We start from the raw sequence: 18,808 nt of genomic DNA, 5'->3' as shown, positions 1-18,808 counted from the left end.
AAAGTTCGGCTGGGTCATGGGAGGACCAATCGGGCTCACGGAATCGAAGCATTCAGAAATCCACGTCCATGCCAGTACCCTAGATGAACAAGTAGCCAGGTTCTGGGAGTTGGAAGAGATGGCGTCCACAAAAGCACTAACGCTAGAGGAAAATCAATGCGAACAACACTTCAAAGAAACCTACACCAGGCAAGACTCTGGAAGATTCATGGTCCGCTTACCGTTCAAGAGTAATAAAGTGGAACTCGGTCATTCAAGAAAATCAGCAGTTCGACGTTTCTCGTACATGGAAAAACGTCTAGAGAACGATGTCAACTTATAGGATCAATATAACTGTTCATGGAAGAGTATATATTAATGGGACATATGGAATTAGTACCACAAGAGCAGATACTTGAAAAGGCCTACTATTTACCACATCATGCCGTCATCAAAGAGTCAAGTAGTACGACGAAGCTGAGAGAAGTATTTGACGCATCAGCAAAAAAATCAACAGGACTATCGCTTAATGATGTACTCTTAGTAGGACCGAAACAACAGGATGATCTCATCAACCTTTTGATACGCTTCCGCTCATTCCCGATTGTGATGACTGCAGGCATAGCGAAAATGTATCGGCAAATTTTGGTACATCCAGAGGACACAGACTGGCAAAGAATAATTTGGCGGCGAGACAATTCGAAGGCTCTAGAAGAATATAGACTTCTTACGGTGACTTATGGTACATGCTGTGCTCCTTATCTCGCAACCAAGGTTCTACAACAATTGTCTCAAGACGTCCAAGAGAAACTTCCATTGGCAGCAGCAGCATTAGCTAATGATTTTTATATGGATGATTTAATGACTGGAGTGAATAGCAGAACAGAAGGACTGAACCTCCAAAGAGAATTACTTATGGCAACAACAGAAGCTGGGTTTGAACTTCGGAAATGGACTTCAAATGACCCTACATTGTTAGACACATTAAATCCCGAACTAAGAGAAAACCAGAATGCCTTACGAATCGACAGCGTGAAACAATCAAGACCCTAGGCTTGTTCTGGACTCCGATGGCTGACTACTTCAGCTATTCAGTAGCATCATTACAGGACAGGTACATAATTACGAAGCGAACAATATTGTCGGATACGGCTAAAATCTTCGACCCTCTCGGTCTGTTAGCGCCAGTTACAATATTGGCGAAAATATTGCTTCAAGACATGTGACAACTTAAACTTAACTAGGATGAATTATTACCACTGCATCTAATGCGAAGATGGGAATAATTTAAATTACAACTACCGCAGATAGAGAAGTTAACCAATCGACGCCATATATCACAACCTAACGTACAAGAATCTAGTCTACACGGCTTTTCGGACGCGTCTGAAAAGGCGTATGCCGCAGTAATATATCTTAAAACAAGATCTACGAATGGTGAAGTCAACATTGAATTGATCGCCTCAAAAACCAGAGTGGCTCCGCTAAAGAAAACCACTTTGCCAATATTAGAGCTTCGCGGTGCTGTTCTATTAGCGAAGCTAATCAAGTTATATCAAACTTCAATCAAAAAACCTGTTTCAAATATTCACTGCTGGACAGATTCTACAATTGTCCTGGCCTGGGTCACGTCGCCTCCTCAACGTTGGAAAACATTCGTGGCCAATAGAGTCGCCGAATTGCAAGAAGCATTGCCTAACGTTCAATGGCAATATGTTTCAGGTGAAACAGATCCAGCAGACTGTGCTTCACGAGGACTTCTGGCAAATGAGCTGGGTCAACATCCGTTATGGTGGCATGGACCTTCATGGTTGCCGTCTTTCAAACCAGAAGAAAGTTCACATCAAGAAAAGGAACCAGAAGAATGTCGTTTCGAAGAAAAACTAGTCACACTAGTCTCAGCACCATGTCAATTGGACAACTCCATGCTAAACAACTACTCGTCTTTAAGAACTTTGACACACGTAACGCCCTATATGCTGCGATTCGTTTTTAATGCAAGTAGACCTAAGGAACAAAGAAAAATCGGGGCACTTACTCCAGATGAACTTGAAACAGCTCTACTGCATTGGATGCGACGAGCGCAACTCGAAACCTTCGCCGAAGACTCCGATCGGCTAAGGCAGCAAAAGGAGCTACCTTCCAAAAGCAAACTATTACCACTACACCCATTCTTAGATAAAGTGGGGATAATTCGTGTTGGAGGGAGGCTTCAACACGCACGCATATCGCCAGATAAGGTCCACCCGATGTTACTTCCACGAAGACATAAACTAACGGACTTGATAATTAACCACGAACATATCAAGCATTTGTATGGAGGTGCACAACTCTTGACCGCCGTGATTCAACGACGATTTTGGATCCTGGGCATTCGAGACGCAATTCGTTTCCACGTCAGAAGATGCGTAAGGTGTATCGGACAACAAACGTTTGCTGCAAAGCAGTTAATGGGACAGTTACCAGAGCCCAGAGTCAATCCAGCACGAGCGTTTGTAAATTGCGGGGTGGATTATGCCGGTCCTCTTGTGCTTCGAGTCCTAAAGGGTCGTAGTCAGAAAACATTCAAAGCCTACATAGCGCTCTTTGCCTCTTTTACTACACGTCCCATACATCTAGAGTTGGTGAGCGATATGTCAACGGGAGCTTTTCTGGCGGCGTTAAAACGATTCGTCTCACGACGTGGAAGATGCTCAAATATTTACAGCGACTGTGGCACAAACTTCATGGGAGCCGACCGAGAACTCAAAGACTTTATCAGATTTATCTCATCGAATTCAAATAGCTCTGAAATCACACAATGGACAGCCGAAGAAGGCATCAATTGGCATTTCAATCCGCCTGCAGCGCCACATTTTGGTGTTTTATGGGAAGCCGGAGTGAAATCTGTTAAATTTCATCTGAAGCGAGTCATCGGCAACACAACATTGACATACGAAGAATTGCAGACGCTATTATGCCAGATTGAAGCTTGTCTTAACTCAAGACCCCTGACATCCATGAGTTCAGACCCGAATGACTTGTCGGCTTTAACTCCAGGACATTTCTTAATTAGATGCCCGATAACTGCCATACCTGAACCAGACTTAATCTCACAAAAACTCAACAAGTTGACTTACAAGTACCGTATAATAGGAAGTTTATTATGTTTCATTAGTGGTACAAGAAATGAAAGAAAAGATTTAGCGGCTTTTATTATTAACTATGACAAAAATTAAATATATAATAATCCATCTGCTTTTGCAATGACAAAATTCGGTTTACTTTTTCCTACCTTGCATCATAGTTATTTATCTCGAATCCAACAAATTGTCATGAATACAGTATTAAGTAGCTTAAAACCTAGGCCCTGGGGTTGGGATTTGTAGCATGAATCGAAGCGGACTACGTATTTTGTAATTCCAAAACAGAGCTGGAAATTAGCTTTATTATAAGGAAAGACACTATAACGTTCACTATATTACATAGACAAATTAAAATACAACTTAAGCCTTGGCCGTAAAGAGCGTCGAAAAGCTTACTTTAAATGATATAAAAACCTCTAGTAACTGTAATTATTTACCTGAATTACTTTTCTAGACGAAAATTCGACCTGATAACGACGTATTTCTTATTAAGGGTGCTATTGTTAATTAGAAAACACATATAAAGGTGCTCAAGCTCGGATGAAATACCAAAGTAATTTGTTAGCGTCTACTGCTAAGAAATTATTAAAAATCAGCAAGAAAGCCAACATTTGCAATTTGTCAACGTAACTTGTTAGCACCCACAAACCTAGGCCCTTCTAGTTGTCAACGAGAACGAAATGAAGAAATAGGTTTAAGCGCGCTATAAGGTTAGGCTGACTTCTGACCCAAAAGTAATTTTTTGACGTACTTTGTTAATTACTTAAAGTACAATACTTAGACTTCAATAATCAAAAATCGAAACAGGTAAGTTTCCCATTTAATAAATGCCTGTTAATTTAGAAGTATTCCGAAAACTGACTACGCTATACTTTTTCGTATGGCCTATGACAATTGCGTTAAAAAAACGAAACAGTTTTCATGCTTTTTCAATGGGACGCTAATCCTAAAAGGTGTGACTTTTTCTTTAACATTACGGAAGGGTATCAAGTCATATCTACAAGGGCCTACCGGCCTGTAGAATTTTTGGCTTTAAGGCTTGATCTTATTACTAGAGTATGGTTTCGTATGCAAAACACCATATCCAATTGTCAACCAAACCCTTGTAGTAGGGTAGAACGCTAACATTTTTTTATGTTAAATAAATAAACCTGCTAGATTTTGCCAGGTACCAATAATTTGGAAGCGTTTCAATTGAAAAATAAGTTTTGTGAAGACATCTCTCCTTCAATGCCCTTCAAAGGTTTTATAAATGATAAACCAATATGGACTCGTTTTTTAAATTTTAGTTTTAGGAAAATGGATTGAATATCCCTGCATTTGCAGAAGTAACAAAGCGAGCCCACATACCTGTTACCAGGAGCAAAGTAACTTATTATAAAATGAAACTATTCATGCGGGAATTGAAAGTCGAGAGATATTCGGCATCTTTCGTGAAACCTTTCTGTGGAATGTTATCAAAGACAGATACGCCAAGACAGGAACTTGTAAAACGAAATTAAGCACACATCAAAGGGCATCCTACTGGGCGATACATTTCAGCAGAAACATTTTGAAAACCCTGATTGAGACAATCAACAAAAGGTTAGTTCCCCTTTCTTAAGTTCTGCATTAATTACGATAGAGATAAATTTCTCATTTGTCAGATCGCGCCAGCTGACTGAGGGGATTGCTACGAGGATCTGAACCCTTCTCACAAAGTGGAATCGCATCCTTGTCAGACAGTCAAAGAACCGGATGCTTTCGTCGTAATCAACTTGAATGCCTTTTAGGGCCATTTTTCGCGTCTGTATCCATGGATTCTCCGCATCCTTCATCGCTTTCTTTTTCGAAATATACGTGAACGCGTTGAAAGTCAACATTTGTATATCTTAAAACATCCGCTTCGTCTTTGAAAGAAAAGCTGACGATATCCGCAATTCATTAGCTTATTTCAAAATTCTTTAGAAAAGTACTTGCTACTTTTTCGATAATACTGATTTCACCCGGTAGAAATTGCGCAAAAGCTTGTAACCGTCCACACACGCACCTCCTTCCCGGGAAAGCGTCGTCTGCATTACATTTTTTGTATTACTCTAGAGAGGCGCCTTACGCGCCCTATCATTGTATTCCGTTCTCCCGGAGTGTCGCCTCAAGCGCCACTGCCGCATTTTGTTTTTGTGATACGCGATAAAACGACGCGGCCTGTCTTAAAAAAGGGCAGTCTAGTCTGTGTTCGCGTCAAGTTCAGTTATTGTTTTCTTTACGCTTAATAAAAGTTCTTTTGTATTCAACTCTGAGTCTATCCTTTCGAAAATATTGCTAGTCATGGACAATAAGTCCTTTAAACGGGAACCTGGGAACTTCTTAGTTTTCTAGTTTTATTCTAAATTCTTTGTGAGCCGTGAAAATTAGGCCCCCTTTTCCTACATTTTGATTTTACGGTTACATAAAGTGGCGAGCTTGCCAGGACTCGTTAAGACTAACATTACCAGTTGTACTTACACGCGCACTTCTGAATATTACTTGTGCCTTTGCTTGAACTCATTAACTGTCGCGTCATGAATCCCCCCGATCCGCAAACTTTGGTCGCGGCGCTCAACGCGCAGTTACCGGGATCCTATTCTCCCCCGAGGAGAAACACTCCTCCTCCAAGCCTTGGTACTAGTCCTACGCATGGACAAGCGGCTAGAGGACTCCCGCCGCCGCCACCGCAAGGTGCAGCGCCAAATGATTTGATTCAAACTATTCAAACGCTTGCAACTACGTTAGCGAACATTGGAACTGGACCAGCCGTGAAATTAGGCCCCCTTTCCTACATTTTAATTTTACGGTTACAAGCTTAAATTTGTCGTGATCATCCTGTTTTAAAAGTACGATACAGAATACATATTAAATACATTAAAAATAATTATTGTAACCGATAATAGAAATCACTTTTCACAGTTCCACGTTGACCAGCACATAATGGAGAATGTTTAGACGCTTTAGTGTGCATAATGTTAAAATTAAAGTTAAATAACGTTAATCAACTTCTAATGTATACAAGTGTAGGGCTATAGCCTTGAACTATTATTGAAGTATATGGAATATACAAGTGTTTCTAATTAAAGTTTTATTGATTGTAAATTTATAGCCACAACAAAGAATAATTAACAATTTGTAACAAATCACAGACAAAAATCGAAATGAAATTACAGAGCAAGAAATTTGGAAAAAACCCAGCCGTTACTTGAAAAAACAGATATAGGAAGAAAATTCATTTTGAAAGACACATTTGCCTCAGAAAGGTTTCCGGGAAGAGATTACAACTTTTGTCCTAACTAAAATTTCAAATCCTACGTATAATAGGGTGGATTCACGGTTGACGTAACTATTGGTTGATTATGAAACGCGCTTGGATTTAGAGTTGTACTGTTTTTTTCTTTTTAATCAAAAATGGATTATTTCTCTTTTGGAAGATAAGGTTGTGACACGCCACAATATTCATTCATGCCACAATTAAAATAAAAGTAACGCTCTTGCTGAAAATTAAATTAAATGATGCGTATAGTTTTTTCCCTGACAGTTCCGTTTGCGTTCCTTATTCGTTTGCTAGGATAGATCCCTCCAAAAGAAATTCAACACGTGTGAAATAACAGATGCGCCGTGACCAAATCGTTAGTACTGCTCAACTTGAGAGCGAACCCCGATTAGTGGCGTTTATATAACACTTGATTTCACTCCTAAATACACTGATAATATTGCATTGATTAATTGTAAGCAGGTCGACACAAGTATTATTAATGGACGTCGAAAAATGGTACACGGCAGTCTTTCTTCACGTAAGTTTTAAGCATTCATTTCAAAATTCTTGCCACTTCCCTAGCAATATCAATTTTCGCTAATGCGAATACAAATTGAGGTTTTTTATGCTCTTTCAAATATTTTAGTAGAATTTCGTTAGACGTGTTCTATTTATAATCACATTTGGCTCTGAAGGCACATAGATTGAGCATGAACTTTATACATGTGTCTTTGTTACTAGTAATCACCACATATTATTGTGAACAACCAAGGAGAGATAACTGGCTATATGATAAAATTCCTTCGTGATCTAAAACGTTTTGACAATATCAAGTAATATAATTTGAAGTCAGTTTTCACGATACTTTTTCATATCTAATAACGACAACCCTTAATACAATTTGACAGAGTTACTACCACCCTCAGTGCAGCACCAGTTTATGGTGTGAAAGTTGCTAATTCGTGGAACGGGTTTCTCGGTATGCTTCAGAGAAATGTCAGTTATTGGAAATACGCGAACAGCTTCTTCTGTCCATAGTAATACAATAAACGCTTGCCTGACATAGGAAGGAGATTTTTCTATATGTCCATTGGTCTTGTCCAAGGATCGTTTCAATTCCTTTCCTACTTCGCACCCGTTTTTGATTAATAGCACGCAATTATTATTCGGCACAAATCAATCGAACGGAAATGAAATTTATTCTGTTGTTGACAAATGGGTAAACTATCATTACTAATTTCTATATAAAAAAGTTAAATGAAGTTGTAAGATCTGATAACAGCAAAAACTGCCGTAGAGTAGACAGATTAATATTCTCCTTTCAATTTGTAACCATATTAAAAAGCATCGAAAATAATAATTGATCTTTGATTAATGAAGATAGTTGTGGTTCTCTTTGGTTTGGCTCTGCTGATTTGCATGGCGGGGAAACTGAGCTCCAAATGTGGAAAAGTGAAACTGGAACTTCCTCCCATGTTTTTGTTGCATGCATTCTGGGGACGAGTTAAACCTTGCAAAGAAACTCTTTGTCTGTTTTACAGTTTTATCCGTGTCTTCTTTTAAGGTCCCCAAAGTTTGAGGGGCGAGGGAGTCACTCGGTTTCTTTCTGTCGTGTGGAGTCTGGCTTCTTTCGTATTATTGGTGTTTGTGTCTTCGGAAATGACATGACAGTTTTCGAACAAATCGGAGGCCCTTTCCCTTGACAACATTGATGATATAGTTCTCTTTCCGAATGCAGATCGTTATTTGACGAAAGGACCGGCAACCTACAGTTTTGTTCAAGTAATTTTTAAAAGACATGGGGTTATTGAACATTACACGGTTAGTGTCATAGTGGATGGAAGCTTTTACTGAAGTGACCTAGTTACATGAACTCTTCATTAAACAAAAGAACGAAAAATATCACCATTCCACAATCCTCTCCCTTTAGACAGTTAAATTTTGTTTGTAATGACGGCAAAATATATGTAACCTATATTTTTACCTCTCCGAGTGACGTATGTCACGGAGAGGTTCTAATTTCGACGTGTCTGTGTGTCTGTCTGTTGTTACACCCACGTGACCGCGTTCGCAGTTTGCAAATCGGAGCAAACGTGTTCTCAATTTCCGGTAATTTCGGAAATTGTATTACACTTACAGGCTATTACTCCATTGCCTGTCTAACATCACCACCCTCTTGTGGCCTTTGTACATCCCACATTTACACCAGTCTGTACACACTGGCTTCTAATCACCACCATCTTCTGGTCTTTGTCCATCCCACATGGACACTAGTCTGTACACACTGGCTTCTAATCACCACCGTCATCTGCTCTTTGTCCATCCCACATGGAAACCAGTCTGTACACCTGGCTTCTAACACCACCATCTTCTGGTCTTTGTTTTTGTCCATCCCACATGGACACCAGTCTGTACACCTGGCTTCTAATGAGATCCCCACCATCTTCTAGTCTTTGTCCATCCCACATGGACACCAGTCTGTACACACTGGTTTCAACACACCACCATCTACTGGTCTTTGTTTTTGTCCATCCCACAAGGACACCAGTCTGTACACCTTGCTTCTACTCCATCATCATCGTTAAGGTTAAGACATACGCGGCGATCGGCCAGGGTTACGAGAAACGTCTGGCCTCCCTAAGGTGGGGCTTCCACCAAAGGTTCACGCAATTGCGCTGTTCTTATCCATAGCTTCGATTCGAAACCCTTATATACTACCTATTTTAGTAAGGCGAAGCAACCGGCGTATGCTTCATTTCAAACGCCAATATTAGTCAAGTCTCTCAAGAATGTTTAATTGTTCTTTTTTAAAACGATGTAACGTTCAATAAGGCGAATAACTAACGAAGAAAATATTAAATATTAATTATATTTATTTTAATATTTAAGATAATCTTGTTTTTATATTTAAGTAATCTTTTTTCTCAATTCAAAATTAATACGGAAAGAGTTATAAAGCAGTCTATTTTTTTGTCTGTGTGTGTCTGTCCGTTGTCACACAAGTGCGCCGAGTTAGCAGTTCGCTTTGTTTTGATGTGTTAAGAAATCCTACAGAACCTTAATATTCACTTTTTCCATAATATAAAGTGAATATGTGGAAATCCTTTTCGTAATTACGATGCATTTTGTACTTTTGTAGCTTTAAAGCTCTGTTTCATTTTGATATTCCAAGGATGTTTTTTAATATTATTATTTGAAATGTCTGTTTATATATTACTTAAGCTATACTACATCTGTATATAGAATAATCCTTGTTTTAGTTATTTCAAGAAGAAAGCTAAGGCCTGGATTCTGTCGGGTAAATCAAGTTTGATCCGCAATAGGCTTAGTAAACCAAAGAGTAAATAATTGAGACCTGAGGTGGAGTAAACTTTGGGTTTTGATTATCGTGTCTGTAATGAAGGGACATTAACGGTTCAGAGTGAGCCGAAAGTTCAATACACGTTTAAATAACCATCTATAGATTTTATAATAGAAAAAAGCATCATGGTAGCATTAGATCAGTGAAAGGGCTAATCGTTATCGGGTTAGTGGTATGCATCAGAGAATAAAATTTAACATAGAACTTAAATATTCTTTGTAAATAATGATTTGAAACCTAGGATTAGCGGATGATTATCTGGGAGCACGGCAGTGCTCCCAGCCAAGTCGAGCACTGACATCCTTTTCTCGAAGCAACTCGTGGCACTTTTAAGCCCACTGTAACTTCGTGATGGGTACAGGTAGAAGCCTGAAATTTTGCTTGCCGCGAGGACTGTCAATCGTTGCTATAGTTTCCAAGTTTCAAGTTCCTACTCTATATACTTTTCGAAATATCGCAGGTGAAATTTAGCTAATTTTGTCACTCACTCACTCACTCACCGATCATCAAAATTCTAAGGTACTTCTAGAGGAGATAGAAACTTAAAATTCAGGATTTAGTTTTCATTTATTTTATAGAGCACAGAGAAATTAAAACATCCCGAAATTTTTATAAAATTGTTCTTTATTTTAAAACTAGATGGCGCTGTCGTCTTTTCAACAGAAATAGTGTGTGTTCTTGATGAAAGGACGTAATGGTCCAAAGTTAACCGAAAGTTAAATATATATTAAAACTAATAGGAGTAGTATTTTAAAAGAAATGTGCCGTAACTGATGCTACATTCTTATATTAGGATATCGCGTAAAATCTATATTGCATATTCTCTGCGGGTCTAAAGGGGTAATTCAGCGTAAATATGGACAAACGTTAGCGATGATATTGGAAAACGAAGTACCACGAGAGGGTCTTGTTTTAATATAACTACCGAAGTATAACGAGAGGGTCTACAAAAAGAAGTGAGATCCTATGAAAAACATTAACATGTACAAAAATGGGCCAAGCCTCGCTTCGTGCCCTCTCCGCCGTAAAACGTTCTGAGATCCCATGTAGAGCCAAGTCTGCCTTTTGTTCTCATTTAATCACCATGCAATTGAACAATTATGTTATAAATTAAGTCCTTTTCCTAATTAATAACCAATATTCTTTGACTCTATCATTATTGTACATCTTTGTTCGTATCAAAAATATCGTGACTTGGCAAGCGCAGGTAATTACCTTATAAACGTGTATGCATAAGTCGCCTTATAAATTTGTAAATGGGGTTATGCATAACTCACCATATAATTTGTACAAAGGGTTGTGCATGACTCATCTTACAAACTGGTACATATCCCCTCGACCTTAAACGATTTAGTGAATATCCCCTCGACTTCCATTTAATATTACTTACCTGCGATTGCCAAGTCACGATATTTTTGATACGAACAAAGATGTATAATAATGATAGAGTCAAAGAATATTGGTTATTAATTAGGAAAAGGACTTAATTTATAACATAATTGTTCAATTGCATGGTGATTGAATGAGAACAAAAGGCAGACTTGGCTCTACATGGGATCTCAGAACGTTTTACGGCGGAGAGGGCACGAAGCGAGGCTTGGCCCATTTTTGTACATGTTAATGTTTTTCATAGGATATATTTTACAATGTAGAGAAAACTATTCCATGACTTAAGCCTCGTTAGACAAAACAAAGGGAAAAAATGTTGCTCTAGTATTTCGATATTGAGTCGTATACTAGTCTTTTCCCCGACTCGGAGAGGTAATATTTTGGTTTTACCAACTTGTTGTAATTTGTAGTACGTCAACCACCCATGGTCCTGTGTTAACTAAACTTTTTGTAGTACGATAGGTAATTTCAGGACCTAAGAATTTAGTAGCGCTGCAATTGGAAAACTAGATTTTTTGAAGACGTGTCTCCTTCATACGCTTCAAGGGTTATAAGAAAGATTACTGACTAAATTTAAAAATCTTCGTTTTAGGAAAACGCATTGACTAGCCCCAAATTTGCGGAAGTAGCAAAGCGAGCTCACATATATGTAGTGTTCGGAATTTCTGTAACTTTTGTTTATTGAATAAGATTATCTTAAGAGCAATGGTAATTACTCATATATATAACATAAGTATTATTTTATACGACAGACAATTAAAAAAATCCAAGGTGTAGTAGAATCGTGTAATTTTATTCGTAATATTATTGGCTTAGTTTCAAATAAATAAATCAAATGTAATCAGGGAAACATACTATTGATTGATTAAAGTTCAACTGTGCAAACATATAAAAAATATATCTTACCAATGGTACATTTTTTTCCCCAATAAAGCTATGTATTGTTGAAAACCAAAACAAGCCGAGATTTTAAAACAGGCATTACCTGTTAAATTAAAAAATGGTGTAAATATGGGTTTGTTTAACAAATCAAAATTTTTGCTAGTTATAGAAAAATTAAATGTTTAACACCTATTTCCTCCATTTGCTTGAGTAATTTGACATACTTGGCGCAATATTTCCTCCCTTTAACACGATTAAACTTAGAAGTGATATTAGAAGTTCGGCAGATTGTCTTAAAAAGCACTATAAATGTTGCATAAAAGCTTAATTTTGCAATAATATTTGTAAATAGCATAATTGAATATCAGAGTTGGCAAAAATCCGAATTTTTCAGGAAACGATTGCTGGTTTAAACCGGATTTTATTGGGGTTTTTTTTATAGGAGAAGAAAATTATTCTCTTGTGCATAGATTTGGCACAATTCTTTAACTTTTATTGCGACAGTTCTTTTCTACTAGGCCGTCTGATTGAGAATCATTTTGAATGCACATATCTTAAACTATAATATTATATATAACCACTGCATCTAAGGCGAAGATGGGAAGAATTTAAAGATCAACTACAGCAGATAGAGAAGTTAACCGTTCGACGCCATATATCACAACCTAACGTACAAGAATCTAGTCTACACGGCTTTTCGGACGCGTCTGAAAAGGCGTATGCCGCAGTAATATATCTTAAAACAAGATCTACGAATGGTCAAGTCAACATTGAATTGATCGCCTCAAAAACCAGAGTGGCTCCGCTAAAGAAAACCACTTTGCCAATATTAGAGCTTCGCGGTGCTGTTCTATTAGCGAAGCTAATCAAGTTATATCAAACTTCAATCAAAAAACCTGTTTCAAATATTCACTGCTGGACACATTCTACAATTGTCCTGGCCTGGGTCACGTCGCCTCCTCAACGTTGGAAAACATTCGTGGCCAATAGAGTCGCCGAATTGCAAGAAGCATTGCCTAACGTTCAATGGCAATATGTTTCAGGTGAAACAGATCCAGCAGACTGTGCTTCACGAGGACTTCTGGCAAATGAGCTGGGTCAACATCCGTTATGGTGGCATGGACCTTCATGGTTGCCGTCTTTCAAACCAGAAGAAAGTTCACATCAAGTAAAGGAACCAGAAGAATGTCGTGTCGAAGAAAAACTAGTCATGTAGAATAATTTTATGTTAAGTTATAATTTTAGTTGGCCAAAAAATGAATATGATTTTTTTGTATATGATATCGACATTAGTTTTTTATGCTTCCCTTTTAACGATATATAAAGAAACTGTAAATGCAATAAGTTAACCACACTCTAGTAACAACCTCGAATGTAACATTTGTTTGACGTGCTAATAAAGCAAACTCTTTTAATTTAAACCACGACTTTAAGATTATTATATGGTGCCGAAACCCGGGAGATAATTTGAGAGTATCGGAGACGAAGTTAAAAGTTTAAATACACGATTTAGAGTTTAAATTACGCGAAAAGTATTCGGGATGGCGGACAAATTAGAAAAGTTACGGAGAAAACGCGGTAACGTGAAAGCGCAAGCGACGCAAGTCATGAAGGCAATAGAGTCGGAGTTGATGGCTACAGTTACTGACATCGAGCATTTGTCAGTACTTATCCGACAGCTGAGCAAAAAGGAAGAAATCCTGCTGAAGCTCAACGACGAAGTATTCAACGAAATTACTGATGTTAAAGAATTAGACAAGGAGGATCAATTAACGGGAGATTATCACGATGCACTAACCGAATGGGCAGAGAAGGCTACTTATCGTATATCTCAAATGGGAGCCGGATGTCAGACAGCAGCAAGCAATACGCCAACGGGGTCAGTAAACTCTTTAAATCTGGGAGGAAATATAAATCAAGGTCAAGCAACAGTGAAATTACCCAAATACGTAATCAAGAATTTCAAGGGAGACATTACTCTTTGGAGGACATTTTGGAGCCAGTACAGCAATGCAGTACACGATAACCCTGACATGCCAAAGGTAGCCAAGTTTACCTACCTAAAATCATATCTGGAAGGTTTAGCAGCACAAGCGATCGCAGGATTGGCGGTCACGGACGAAAATTACGATGAAGCCATCGATATTTTGGTGAAAAGATTTGGGAATACGGAGGCAATCACACACACGCACATCAGGAAGTTGATGAGCATACCTGAAGTCAAACGGTCTACGGATACAACAGGTCTACGAGAACTCCACGATGCATGCGAAGTAGAAGTACGGAGCCTCAAGGCGTTGAACCTTGATACAGACGACTACAGCAAATTCCTCTGTCCAGTAATTCTTGGAAGACTGCCTCATGAATTATCATTGGAGTTCACACGCACAACTAAACAAGAAGATTGGAAGGTCTCAGAATTATTGCAGTTTCTTTGTCAAGAAGTCCGAAGTCGAGAACGTATGTCTGCCATAAATTCAGTGGAACCGTCTAGCGCAAGTGGAAGTCGGACATCGGAGGATCGAGAAATTACAAGGCAACATTACAACGGAGCAAAGAACTACGGTAATACGTCACGGAAAAGACCGGTATCAGCCTCAGCATTGGGGGTCGGAGCAGAACCAGTCACTTGCGTATTCTGCAAGACCGCAGATCACGAGTCAGAAGGTTGCCAATCTCTATCAGTCAAGGAAAAACGGGATGTCATCCACAGAGAAGGACGATGTTTCCTCTGCACAAAGCCTTACCATAACGCTCGAGTCTGTACACAGAAAAAAATGTGTTAGGAAATTGAACACAATCTCTGAACATCTTCATGCAACACTCTCCTATACATGTTCAAAAATGAGAACATGTTCAAATAGAAATCTGTTCTTTTTTCTAATGTATTCAAGCCATTTTGTGTTTGATTTTGAACGTCTTTTTATTTAAGTGTTCTGCCTCTGAACATGTCAATTATGCAGAAAATGTGTTCAGGAGCTGAACACAATCCCTGAACACCTTCATGCGACTCTCTCTACTATACATGTTCAAAAATGAGCACATGTTTAAGTGAAAATATGTTCACTTTCTAAAGTGTTCAAGACGATTTTTGTTTCGGTTTTGAACGTCTTTTACGTGTTAAGCATACACTCTAAGAAAATGGGGTGCGCTTTAACACCTTTAAAAGTAGTTTGGGTCCAAATTTGACATCATTACAGGTGTTCATTTACACCCCTGAAAGGGTTTAATAACACTTATTGAGCAATTGGTGCTATAAATTGGCGCAACAGAGGTGCAGTTTAACACCTTTTTAACTCTTATATCGAACTAAAACTTAATTTTTACTCTCACATGAGTGTTGTGCAATTCCTTAAAGGGTGAGGCATAGCGCCTTTCAGAGTGTCGCATAACACCATTCAGAGTGTCTCATAACACCTTTCAGAGTGTCTCATTAACACCTTTCAGAGTGTCTCATTACACCTTTCAGAGTGTCTCATTACACCTTTCAGAGTATCGCATAACACCTTTCAGAGTGTCTCATCACCTTTCAGAGTGTCTCATAACACCTTTCAGAGTGTCTCATTACACCTTTCAGAGTGTATCATAACACCTTTCAGAGTGTCTCATAACACCTTTCAGAGTGTCTCATAACACCTTTCAGAGTGTCGCATAACACCTTTCAGAGTGTCGCATATCACCTTTCAGAGTGTCTCATAACACCTTAAAGAGTGGGTGATTTATTAGCAATCAGTGCTATATTCACAGCAAGGTTCCACTTTGAGTTAAATTAAGAGGAAAGTTCTTACATTCAGAACTATACCGCTTTAAGCAATGCTTGCAGGGCCGGATTAAGAGGGGGGCGAGGGGGCACTGGCCCCCGGGCGCAAGTCTTGTTGGGGGCGGATAGAGTTAAACTATTCCCCCTTAGGGACATTTGCTGTTCTGTTTCTTCCGACTTAAGGGGGCGGCCCCCGGTGCAAAATTGCTTAATCCGGCCCTGAATGCTAGTTCTCGCATGCAGTGTGAAACTGCATAAAATAGGCCACTTGTTCGACTTTAAATCGAGCTTAAAACTGCATGAAAAGTTGGTAATTTTTAGCGACTTAATAGCCTCTGAAAAAGGCAGAAAGTTTTTAATTAGTATAATTTCATCGGGTATTAAGTTGGTTTTGGAGGCCATAATATCCAAGCAGTAGACATAGACGTACTCCTTAAATTTACTAATCTCTTTTCACTAAGAATTTTTCGAGCACCAGAAACGCGTTTGACCTAACCTACTCTACAATATTTAAAAAAATTTCATTTTCTACTCTAATGCTTCTCAAAATAAAGATAAGACATGTCACAAAAGTTGGCGTCTATAGTCGCCCTACTAACATAGTCTCGTTTTTTTAGTGTCGCACAATACTTTTAAGAGTATCGCTTAACACTTTCAAGAGTGCAGTAGCGTTGCTAGGGTTTGAAATTTGGGGGGGGGGGGTTTAAGTTTATTATTCGTATATTAAAGATTTACAAACTGTTATTGATAAAGAGAACGGAACCGATCAGTTAGTGACTATGAGACAAATGTGGATGAAAGAATTTCACTCGTCTTTTATAAGTTCAGTTTCTGTTTGCTTTTAGTCCCCACTACTGTTTGATATTGAAATTCATCTCTACAAAGATGAAACTGAACGAACTTATCATAATAATTTTTTACACTATATTGCTACAAAATTTTAGGGGATACGAGCAATTTTTTGGTAGAGTTTACGGATTATTTTAAGGGGGCTAACTTTGAAATTTTAGGTGCGCTAAAGCCCCCAAAAAGACTTAGCGACGCCACTGCAAGAGTGTCGCATAACGCTTTTAAGAGTGTCACCTAACACGTTTAGCAGTGTTTTACAAAAGTACAATACCCTCTGATTACGAATTTCTTTGTTAATTTTATTTAAAGGATAAAAATATATTCTTTCATGAATATCATCTTTAAAAAATGCTTAACAATCAAGTTTTTTCAATAATTTTTACTGTTTGGATTGACTTTAATATTAAAACATTAATGAAAATGAAAGAACTTATTTTAAAAAACCCGCAGTACTATAATTTTCCATTTTTAATTTCAAAACGGTTTTTAAAAGTTTTATTTTACATCGAATTTACACCTTAAATTGGCCCCACAAAAACTAAAGGTAATAAAACTCTCTTTGGGTGTTTTTACGGTGTAAAAAATGTGTTTTCTTAAATTACACTTCCCTTTCTTAGAGTGTACGAACATGTTAAGTACAGTCGCCGCAATTAAAAACTTTCTCTCTCGCGACGTCTTGTTTCAACAATAAGCCGCAAATTATTGATCTGATACAATTGTTAAAAAAAAACGTATCGTATATTGTTGTTTTAATAAAGATTTGCGGCTTATTGTTGAAACAAGACGTCGCGAGAAAGAAAGTTTTTAATTGCGGCGACTGTACCTCTCTCATTCTACAGTCCAAGAGAGATATGTACGAGAATTTCTTACTTGTAATTAATAATTAATAGGTATTACTGTACTGAGGTTTAAGTTATTTTGCTAGTAAAAGGACTATTAAGTATTGAAATTTATTTTTGTCACGTAATAGTTACTTAAAACTTACCCACGAAAAGGATTACACCTTTAATATTCTGAAGGGCCAAGGCTCAAAAATCCTGCCCAAAAAATATGTGCTGTTACTTTCGGGATCGGTTTTCTTATTAGCACTTTAGCAGCAGTAAAGGTTGCAGACGAATTTTAGGGAATATTAAAATTTCCCAAACATAAGTAAATGGTCTCTCCTCCCTGATGCAATTGCAAAAATGCTTTGTCAGAGAGTTCGTCTCATCGTCTGCGCTTTGCCAAGAAACGTTTTCAAGGCGTAGTTTAATTAAATTCACATTCCAAATATTTATTATTTAAAAATATGCTTACAAGTCTGGGTATTATTTTAGAGGGTTCTAAGTTTGAAATTTGGGGGGGGGGCTAAATAGGGGGCTATACCCCCCCCCCCCCGAAAAAAGGCCTAGCGACGCCACTGATTCATTGAATTGTATAATTACTTCAAGTTTAAATTCATTCTTGGGCGACAAAGAAAAACCATGGATATAAAGAATGCGCGTGAGGAAATAGGTTTTCACGCTATATGATAAGCAACTTCCTATCTCCGACGGGACCTTATTCAATGTATACTCTGTTCCAGCTTTAGTCGTCATCACGCACAAAGCTACGTTACATAGAGATCTAGCTTAGAGTGTGCTGAGAACCAAAGCTGGAACAGAGTATATATCGAATAAGCTTCGTCGAAGTACGCCTTCAACTACAAGGTTACAGAACATGAAAACAAATGATCGCGTTCGCTGTTCCTAAATTTTTAACGCGTTCATTGTGAAAGTGTTAAGATTTTGTGTTCAACTGTTACAATTTTTTCAAATAGAAACAAAAATTAGAAGTTGAGCGCCAAAATTAAGCGAAGTGTTCAATAAATTACACTTTTTCATCACTTAAACATATCAAGAAACCAAAATCTGATTTTTGAACACTAAAATGTGTTCAAATCTTTAACACACTTTTTTCTGTGTAGAAGTCGAAATAAACTTTCATGTAAACACTGCGGGAGGAAACACCATTCAGCCTTATGCGAATCAGAGTCGAAGACACTGGTACAAGGGAAGACTATGTAAGACAAGGAACATACCAAAAAGGATCAAGGAACTTCAGCAATATTAACAGCTACAGCCATCACGCCAAGTCCTAGTGGGAAGACTATATTACTACAAACGGCACAAGTACACGTTTCTAATGGCGGAAGTAGCACCAAACGAGTCCGTTGCATA

At 38.1% G+C, this 18,808-nt stretch overlaps 1 protein-coding gene across 1 annotated transcript; it reads left to right on the top strand.

Moving 5' to 3' along the window:
- Nucleotides 1-339: 339 nt before the first annotated feature.
- Nucleotides 340-3,197, top strand: LOC149680189 (uncharacterized). Its single transcript, XM_089834590.1, has 2 exons — nt 340-1,011; nt 1,287-3,197. Exons 1-2 carry the CDS (start codon nt 340-342, stop codon nt 3,195-3,197), a joined length of 2,583 nt encoding a protein of 860 aa, XP_089690716.1.
- The last annotated feature ends 15,611 nt before the right edge of the window (nt 3,198-18,808 follow it).

This window comes from Phalangium opilio, unplaced genomic scaffold (genome assembly GCF_054372755.1).
Source record: "Phalangium opilio isolate 3A_F unplaced genomic scaffold, DU_Popi_V2 ptg000039l_2, whole genome shotgun sequence".
Lineage (NCBI taxonomy): Eukaryota > Metazoa > Arthropoda > Arachnida > Opiliones > Phalangiidae > Phalangium > Phalangium opilio.
The sequence above is the reverse complement of the archived record's forward strand: the minus strand, read 5'-3'. Positions and strand labels throughout refer to the sequence as shown.

Bases quoted from the DNA above. Each gene is read 5' to 3' on its own strand.
- LOC149680189 (XM_089834590.1), top strand. From the start codon at position 340: ATGGAAGAGTATATATTAATGGGACATATGGAATTAGTACCACAAGAG. The intron at 1,012-1,286 runs GTGAAACAATCA...CAACTACCGCAG, and splicing joins ATGCCTTACGAATCGACAGC to ATAGAGAAGTTAACCAATCG.